At 36.3% G+C, this 10000-nt stretch overlaps 1 protein-coding gene across 3 annotated transcripts in view; it reads right to left on the reverse strand.

Annotated features, from left to right (window-relative positions):
• LOC308696248 (uncharacterized protein) overlaps positions 1 to 6446 on the reverse strand; it is a 30483-nt gene extending 24037 nt beyond the window's left edge. For 2 of the 3 annotated variants that reach the window (XM_081374760.1, XM_081374759.1), the window contains exons 1-2: positions 6376 to 6446; positions 1085 to 1388 (exon numbers count right to left, since the gene is read on the reverse strand). In XM_081374760.1, coding sequence (XP_081230886.1) covers positions 1085 to 1172 — 88 coding nt within the window. In that variant the 5' untranslated portion in view covers positions 1173 to 1388; positions 6376 to 6446. Of the gene's footprint in view, positions 1 to 1084; positions 1413 to 6375 lie in introns of all 3 variants that reach the window. The other variant, XM_081374758.1, reaches the window with a different exon arrangement.
• Between the last annotated feature and the right edge of the window lie 3554 nt (positions 6447 to 10000).

The following is a 10000-nucleotide window of genomic DNA, read 5'->3' on the forward strand; positions in this document are numbered from 1 at the left end:
TGGGATAAACTCAGTCTGTGGGAATAAACTCAGTCTGTGGAATAAACTCAGTCTGTGGGGATAAACTCAGTCTGTGGGAATAAACTCAGTCTGTGGGAATAAACTCAGTCTGTGGGATAAACTCAGTTTGTGGGATAAACTCAGTCTGTGGGAATAAACTCAGTCTGTGGGATAAACTCAGTCTGTGGGGAAAAAACTCAGTCTGTGGGATAAACTCAGTCTGTGGAATAAACTCAGTCTGTGGAATAAACTCAGTTTGTGGGATAAACTCAGTCTGCAGAATAAACTCAGTCTGTGGGAATAAACTCAGTCTGTGGGATAAACTCAGTCTGTGGGATAAACTCAGTCTGTGGAATAAACTCAGTCTGTGGGATAAACTCAGTCTGTGGGAATAAACTCCGTCTGTGGGGTAAACTCAGTCTGTGGGAATAAACTCAGTCTGTGGGATAAACTCAGTCTGTGGGATAAACTCAGTTTGTGGGATAAACTCAGTCTGTGGAATAAACTCAGTCTGTGGGAATAAACTCAGTCTGTGGGATAAACTCAGTCTGTGGGAATAAACTCAGTCTGTGGGAATAAACTCAGTCTGTGGGATAAACTTAGTTTGTGGGATAAACTCAGTCTGTGGAATAAACTCAGTCTGTGGGAATAAACTCAGTTTGTGGGATAAACTCAGTCTGTGTAATAAACTCAGTCTGTGGGATAAACTCAGTCTGTGGGAATAAACTCAGTCTGTGGGATAAACTCAGTCTGTGGGAATAAACTCAGTCTGTGGGATAAACTCAGTTTGTGGGATAAACTCAGTCTGTGGAATAAACTCAGTCTGTGGGAATAAACTCAGTCTGTGGGATAAACTCAGTCTGTGGGAATAAACTCAGTCTGTGGGAATAAACTCAGTCTGTGGGATAAACTTAGTTTGTGGGATAAACTCAGTCTGTGGGAATAAAGGAATAAACTCAGTGGGAATAAAGGAATAACTCACTGTCTTTGGGAATAAAGGAATAAACTCAGTGGATATAAAGGAATAACTCACTGTCTTTGGGAATAAAGGAATAAACTCAGTGGATATAAAGGAATAACTCACTGTCTTGTGCAGTGGAGGTCAGATGCTCCAGAAGATCACATCCGAACACTTTATCCCGATTCCCTCCTTTTCTCCGGCCTCTCCTCATCTTGCTTGTGTTTCACCTCCTCTCTAACATTCAGGCCTCGTGTGTGTGTGTGTGTGTGTGTGTGTGTGTGTGTGTGAGAGCTGTTTAATGAGTGTGTGTGTGAACTGCTGAAGTTAAACCGCACATGACGGCTGCTGTGAATCAGTTTAATCCTGATGATCCAGAACTTCACTGATGAACCTCATCCTGATGCACTGCTGGATGGAATCGACATATCTGGAGATATGAAATATACAGTATCTATATAAAAGAAGAAATTAATACTTTATAAGCCACAATGTTCAGAAAATGTTTAACATAACATCACAATTGTGTTCACTCTTAAAGATAAAGATTGTCGAAGGGTCGCTTTATGGTTCTCTTGAGATTAATACAGTTGTTTATCAAATTCTTCCAATATTGAATGATCGAGGTGGCAGAGCATAAACTCACTTAAAAACTGAAAAACATATGTATGTGTGTGTGTGTGTATCTGTGAATGTGTGTGTGTGTGTGTGTGTGTGTGAGAGAGAGAGAGAGAGAGAGAGAGAGAGTGTGTCTCTGTGTGTGTGTGTGTGTGTGTGTGTGTGCATGTGTGTGTGTGTGTGTGTGTCTGTGAATGTGAGTGAGAGAGTATGAGAGAGAGAGAGAGAGAGAGAGAGAGAGAGAGAGAGAGAGAGAGAGAGAGAGAGAGCATCTGGTTGTGTGTGTGTCTGAGTGTGTGTGAGAGGGTGTGTGCATGTGTGTGTGTGTGTGTGTGTGTGTGTGTGTGTGTGAGAGAGAGAGAGAGAGAGAGAGAGAGAGAGAGCATCTGGTTGTGTGTGTGTGTGTGTGTGTGTGTGTGTGTGTCTGTGTATGTGAGTGAGAGAGTATGAGAGAGAGAGAGAGAGAGAGAGAGAGAGAGAGAGAGAGAGAGAGAGAGAGCATCTGGTTGTGTGTGTGTCTGAGTGTGTGTGAGAGGGTGTGTGCATGTGTGTGTGTGTGTGTGTGTGTGTGTGTGTGTGTGTGTGTGAGAGAGAGAGAGAGAGAGAGAGAGAGAGCATCTGGTTGTGTGTGTGTGTGTGTGTGTGTGTGTGTGTGTGTGTGTGTCTGTGTATGTGAGTGAGAGAGTGTGAGAGAGAGAGAGAGAGAGAGAGAGAGAGAGCATCTGGTTGTGTGTGTGTGTGTGTGTGTGTGTGTGTGTGTGTGTGTGTGTGTGTGTGTGTGTGTGTGTGTGTGTGTGTGTGTGTGTGTGTGTGTGTGTGTGTGTGTGTGTGTGTGTGTGTGTCTGTGTATGTGAGTGAGAGAGTGTGAGAGAGAGAGAGAGAGAGAGAGAGAGAGCATCTGGTTGTGTGTGTGTGTGTGTGTGTGTGTGTGTGTGTGTCTGTGTATGTGAGTGAGAGAGTGTGAGAGAGAGAGAGAGAGAGAGAGAGAGAGAGAGAGAGAGAGAGAGCATCTGGTTGTGTGTGGGCGAGTTACTAGGTATGCAAATATCTAATCAGCCAATCACACAGCAGCATCTCGACACGATCAGGACGATCTGCTGAAGTTCAAACCGAGCGTCAGAAGAGCATCAGAGGAAAGATCCAGAAATGCCTTGTTGATGTCAGAGGTCAGAGGTCAGAGGTGAATGACCAGACTTTGAGTAACTCAAACCCTCGCCTGATCTGATGAGTCTGGGTTCATTCAGATGAAGGACCAGAGTCTGGTGTAAACATGAACACACGGATCGTCCTGCCTTGTGTCAGCGGCTCAGGTGCTGTAATGGAGCATCACGTATTTCCTCCAATCGCCACAGCCGACCCGAGTACTGGTGCCGGCCGTCTTCTGAAGCTCAAATCATCTCAGAACTGGTTTCTTGACCATGACGAGTTCACTAAACTCAAACGGCCGCACAGTCACCAGATCTCATCCAGCAGAGCAGCTCTGGGATGCGGAGGAGCGGAGACGCACTTCATCAAATCTGCGGGATGATCTCATGACAATACGGACCAGAATCTCTGAGGAATCTCTGGCTCGAGGAACTAAAGCAGTTCTGAAGGCAAAACGGGTCCAATGTGTTCCTAATAAAGTGGCCAGTGAGTATATATATATATATCAGACATTTTATAAGTGAGAATATGAGATTTATCCATCAAAGTTATCATGTTCACAAAGACAGACAACTGGGGATTCCAAATATCCTTAAAAACATGATAAACTAAGGAATAAATATTACTTTTCATTAATACCGACAGCTAGAGAAGCGCGATATATCGGCCAGCATATCGTGTATCGGCCGATGTTTGTTCATTTTAATGTTATCGTTATCGGCCCAATAAGAAACTCTGGCTGATATATTAAAGCCGATAAACATTGATTATTTCCTTCAGATGAGACTCTTCAACATGATGGTTATGAATTGCTTGAAATATGATTGGAATCACTTTGAATAAGGAAAATACAGTAAAGTGCAACATGTGACGTCATATCGGCTACATGAAATTATAATAAGAACATTATAATTGTGTGTTTGGGACATGACTTTAAATGGTGAGACTTGTTTTTGCAATCAGGCTCTCAAAAATTATATACAAATTTGGATTTAGGTTCATAAGCCAATATATCGGTTATAAGCTTTCAAGTATAAAGAATTATCGGTTATCGGTATCGGCCAACATATGGTTGCATCTCTACTGACGATTAAAACATCCACCCAAAACTCAGAGGTAGTAGAAAACAAGACTTCTTATCTCATGGCATTCTGCATCTTATTTTGATTTAATACCGATACTTTATTATTTAAATGGGACGCAACTAAAAACTCCTTTAACTAACAGGGAATGTTCTCAGAACGTCATGATCAAACATTCTTCCAGTATTGTTAATAGAAAGTTTAATAACATGAGCACAAAAACATTATTTACTAGAGATGCACCGATATGAAAATGTTGGCCGATACCGATAACCGATAATTCTTTATATTTGAAAGCCGATAACCGATATATTGGCCGATAAATCTAAATCCAAGTTTATATCATTTTTGAGAGCCTGATAAGAAAAGAAAAATCTCACAATTAAAATGATGTTCTCATTATAATTTTATGTATCTGATATGACAGACTTGCACTTTACTGTATTTTCCTTTTTTGTAGTGATTGCAATCATATTTCAAGCAATTCATAACCATCATGTTGAACAGTCGCATCTGAAGAGTCTCAGCTGAAGGAAATAATACATTATGTTTTGGCTTTAATATATGGGTCAAATCTTTTTTTATTGGGCCAATAACGCTAACATTAAAAATTAACGTTCAAAAGTTTGGGGTCAGTAAGATTTTTTAACGTTTTTAAAAGAAGTCTCTTCTGCTCACCAAGGCTGCATTTTTTGGATTAAAAATAATAATGAAAAAAACAGTAATATTGTGAAATATTATGACAATTTAAAATGACTGTTTTCTATTTTAATATATTTTAAAGTGTAATTTATTCCTGTGATCAAAGCTGAATGTTCAGCATCATTACTCCAGTCTTCAGTGTCACATGATCCTTCAGAAATCACTCTAATATGAGGATCTGATGATCAAGAAACATTTATGATTATTAGCAGTGTTGAAAACAGTATTTTACATTCAAAATTCTTTGATGAATTGAAAGTTCAAAAGAACAGCATTTATTTAAAATAGAATAATATTTTCTAACATTATAAATGTCTTTACTGTCACTTTTGATCAGTTTAACTCGTCCTTGATGAATAAAAGTATTGATTTATTTTATTTCTTTCCCCCAAAAATAAAATGAAAATTCTTACTGACCCCAAACTTTTGAACGGCAGTGTTTAATGTTACAAAAGCTTTAGATTTCAACTTTCTATTCATCATAGCATCATGAAATAAAAATGTAAATAACTGTTTCAACACTGATAATAATAATGAATGTTTCTTGATCATCAAATCCTCATATTAGAGTGATTTGTGAAGGATCATGTGACACTGAAGACTGGAGTAATGATGCTGAACATTCAGCTTTGATCACAGGAATAAATTACACTTTACTGTATATTCACATTGAGAACAGCTGATTTACACTGGAATAATATTTCACAATATTACTGTTTTTGTTTGTATTTTTAATTAAAGAAATGCAGCTTTGGTGAGCAGAAGAGACTTATTTTAATAAAATTAAAAATCTTTCTGACCCCAAACTTTTGAGCGGTACTGTGTATCGGCCGATACATCGTGCATTCCTATTATTTACACATTTAAACATTTTAGTTGATCTAACTTTTTTTAAATGTAACAAGTTTCAGAATGTAACATTCAAATGTAACGTTTCCCATGATGTTTGCAAACTGAAATGTTCTCTAAACGTTGGCATAACCAAAAACATTCAGAAATAACATTCGGTTGCACTTTATTTTAAGGTGTCATTGTTACAGTGTAATTATATATGTAAGTACTGAGTATTATTAATTAACTACATGTACTTACCATAGGGTTAGGGTTTGGTTGAGGGTTAGTTGCATGTAATTATGCATATTAACAGTTATTGCTATGAAGTGCATGTCACATATGTAACAAGGACAGTGTAAAATAAAGTGTTACCTAACATTTCTTTTTGAAGTCGTCTGAATTATGAACGTGCGGCCTGTAAGCAATAAAACACTCCAGGTTCACACCACAGGAAACACAAGAAAGAACAGCACAAATGCAGAAAGGAAATGCAAAAACAGGACAACATCTAAACGGAGAGCAAACCTGCATATAAAAACATTTCATCGGCTGGAGCTGTAGATTTGAAGCATGACTCAGTGTGTTGTAAAGACCCTTCACATCACGAAGCGCTGGGTTGGGTCGCGTGCCACCGTTTCCTCTTCTCCGTTCGTGAGCTTTGCACCAACTCAAAGCCACACCCTCACGCTTTCAACATGATCTTCATATCTTTCCAGAAGTATCGCAGAAGATCGACTCAAAAATCTGCCTCGGTGTTCGCGTGTCAAACTCCTCTCGAGGGTTTTGCATCACGTTCGACTGATATTTCAGCGAGTTCGTTCCTCTCGGTCTCTGGTGCTCTTGCGGAAATGACTGATCACATCTGAAGGCCATGAGAGCTTCACGTTCACACCATCAAACAAACTCAGGACTGTCCCCGAACACGAGCGGATCCCATCACACGGCGCCCGATCAGGCATGGTTACAGCTAAAGCTAAAGTTAAAGACCGAGAGGAGAAAAACACAGAAGAATAAAGATAACGCTCCAGTCCTTACCTTTCTCTCTGCACCGGCAACAAGCGTCAGCGTAAAGTGTCTGTGACGCAAGAAACCACTAAACTTCCCTCAGTGACTTCCTGAGTCTTTTAGTTTCTGTCTTGATTCTCCATTTCTTATTGACGCCTTTATCTCGACCTCTAGCTGGTTGATCCATACGTGCAGCACCAGGCCAATCCAAGAGCCTAAACATGAAGACAGATGCAGTCAAAGCAGTGAATAATACAATGATTCACATTTATTCATTCAGCAGAGCAAACTTGCAAACGAGGAACATCACATGCACTTCATCATCAAAGCCAACAATATTCATGGTATACAAGTTTAGAGTATGTATAAGGTATTAATGCATAAGCTAAGAATGATTAGCTTATTCACTTACCCTGGTGTTTTCATGGCACTCCAGGATACTTCAAAGAACTGCATTGTCCTAACATGGGAAATATCCAAAAGAAAGCATAGCATTTCCAGTGTTGAAATACAGAACCAACCAAACAAAAATAGGCATTTCTATGATTACTATATGCATGTACCATGGTATTTATCTGATATAAGATATGTCAATGAATGCAATGGTAGTACTATGGTGTGTGTGTGTGTGTGTGTGTGTGTGTGTGTGTGTGTGTGTGTGTGTGTGTGTGTGTGTGAGTGATTCAAATAAAAACATGATATGGTACTTTGTTCAAAATGTAAAGCAGAAATGTTCGGATGGAAGTGGAAACAGAATATGTACGGAAGCCTTTCTGCCACAAAATCAAGTTTTCTTAAATCGTCATTATGACAATAAAAGTCATAAAAATCTTAATTGTGAGATAAAAATTCTCACAATTAAGTGAAATTAATTAATTAATATATGAATATATAATTATATAATATATATATAATAATTTAGATATATTTATATTTTAATTTATATATAAATTAATATATAATTTCAATTTCAGTTATAATTTCAGATTTTTTACTTTTTAATGTCATAATTATGACTACGTTTTCATCATTTGGACTTTTTGTCATGATTATGACATTTTTTGTCATCATTTTGAAAAATTCACTTTTTCACGTCATAATTTTGGCTTTTCATCTCATAAATTCTTAGAATTCCTTAGAAAAAATAAGTATACTTCAAGCTCACTTTATTAGTAAAGTTCACGTATATTTTTAAGTATGCTTCTAGTAACTAAATATATCAATGCACTTGTGGTAAACTTGTAAGTGTACTATTTCAATACTACTTGGGAATAAATTGGCCCACTTTTTAGTGTCTAAAAGTATACTTTAAGAGTGACAGTATAAACTTTGAGTAAACAACTAGTTTACAACTACATTTTTCATTTGTACTGCAAGTACAAGTGAACTTATAGGTTTACTGACAGTTTACTAGTCAAATACTTGCTACACATTTTTTAGTTTATGAAAGTACACTTTGAAGTACACTCTCAGTAAACTACTAGTTAGTAGTTTTATACTGCAAGTGTACTTGTACGTTTTCTTTAAGTGAATTTAACATCATACTTATATTTACACTTTACATATACTACTAGGTTCCTATTTAGTTTTTTTTACTTGACATTTACCTTTAACTGTACTTAAATTTGAAGCAAATTCCTAGTATTTAATAGGCTACTCAATCCCAGAAGAGTAGAAAACACGACGACAAACTTAGAATACTTTTTTATACTTATAAGTATATCTCGATCAAAAGATTGAGTACAAGTATAGGCCAAATATTATATTATATTCCTGAGAAAGTAGACAAAGTTTTCTTAAATCTTCATTAAGACATTAAAAGTCATAATTAAGACATACTAAATCTTAATAGTGGGATAGAAATTTGACTTACTATGTCATAATTTTAGATTTTTTTACTTTTTAATGTCATAATTATGACTAAGTTTTCATCTCATACATATGACTCAGTATACCAAAAATTTTACTTTGTGTCATGATTATGACATTTTTAGTCATCATTTTGAAAATTTCAAAAGTAAATCTGAAGCAAATTCCTAGTATTTAATAGGCTACTCAATCCCAGAAGAGTAAAAAACACAACAACAAATTTTATACTTATATCTCAATCAAAAGATTGAGTACAAGTATAGGCCAAATATACTTAGACTTTTCTGTCAGCATAAGTGTAATTTTAAGTATATTTCTGAGAAAGTAGACAAAGTATATTTTCCTGTTATTAGTTTTATAAGTATATTAGTAGCACATTTGAATAAACTTCTGTGCCACATCCAACAATTTCAGCGAATATCCCAGTGTGATCTAATGCAAAACGGTGAAACAGAAAATGTTTAAGTAAAAAGTTAACAGAAGGAAATATCCAATAAAATATATATTAAAAAACAAATATTATGAGTTAATTTGTTTAGAGCTTTTTTAAAATATACACAGCAAAACATTTTCTTTAAATCAAGATACACTCAAAATGACACGATATCATTAGTCTTGTGATCTGAAAAAAAACAAAGTATCAAAATTAAGAGAGTTTTTTACCCCTGTGGCAGAAATTTGTTCTTGTTTTAAAATTAAACGCTTCATTTTTGGTAAATTTTACAGAAAATATGATATTTGAGCTCATTATTCTCTCAAGTTAATATATCAGAATTACCAAACACATTAAAACACAAACATTCCCAGTGTGTGGAAACTCACACTAACGACTCCTGTTCGTCACTGTAATCGCCATCCATTAAAAACTTTAATAGCGTGACACTGTTAGTTATGGGCGATAAAATAATCTTCCTTTTCCGTTTAGTTTTGAGGATTGATGTCATACCTTGAATATGTTCACTAGTGAAAAATTGCTTCGTGGAGCTTTTAAACCGTTGCAAACTTGCAATCAGTGATTCGGTTATTTTAAAGTCACGTGATGTCAGTTACGTCACGTCATTTCGACATTTCTATGGTATTTCGTAGGCTAGGCTACTAAAGGTCAGTTCACACCAATGACGATAATATAAAGATAACGATAACAGATATAGTTCTGAAAATCGTTCTCAATATAAAAGAGTAGCAGAGTTTACACCACAGCTTTAACGATAACGGCACAGATAAACGATATCGTTGGAATCACTTTCAGAACGATTTAATCCGGCAAAATGAACGATAAAAACAGCCAATCAGAATCAATCCTGAGCTCGAGCATATAAAGCGACAGAATAAACATTATTGTATTCTTGGTGTGAACAGGCCTGAACAGTTCACAAGTCTAAGGAATATATTCTTTTTTTTTTTTTATCCATAAAAGGTTTTGGTCTCACTTCCTACTCTCACTTAAAGAGGTAGACTCTCTTATCAAATGACAGATTCATAAACAATATGCTAATTTATAGAATGATTCCATCTTGTTTGTAACTTGTGAAGGTTTCTGGTGATGCTCTTTCATGTGGGTGTGTCCATTTTCCTCTTTGTTACTTTAAATAAAAACAAAAATCAATGGCCGCCGCTAGGGGTGAACCCACGCCACGAACTATGGTTTTTACCTGATCTCGGATCAGTTTTATACATTTTTGTATACATTTTTTTGTAATGAAATAGGCTATTCATGTGATAAAAATGAAGATTAGTAAATAAAAACAAGCTCAGCAATTTACTAAAATAGACATACACTTCATAT

The sequence above is a fragment of the Scardinius erythrophthalmus genome (assembly GCF_964197995.2).
Source record: "Scardinius erythrophthalmus genome assembly, chromosome: 9".
NCBI classification, from domain to species: domain Eukaryota; kingdom Metazoa; phylum Chordata; class Actinopteri; order Cypriniformes; family Leuciscidae; genus Scardinius; species Scardinius erythrophthalmus.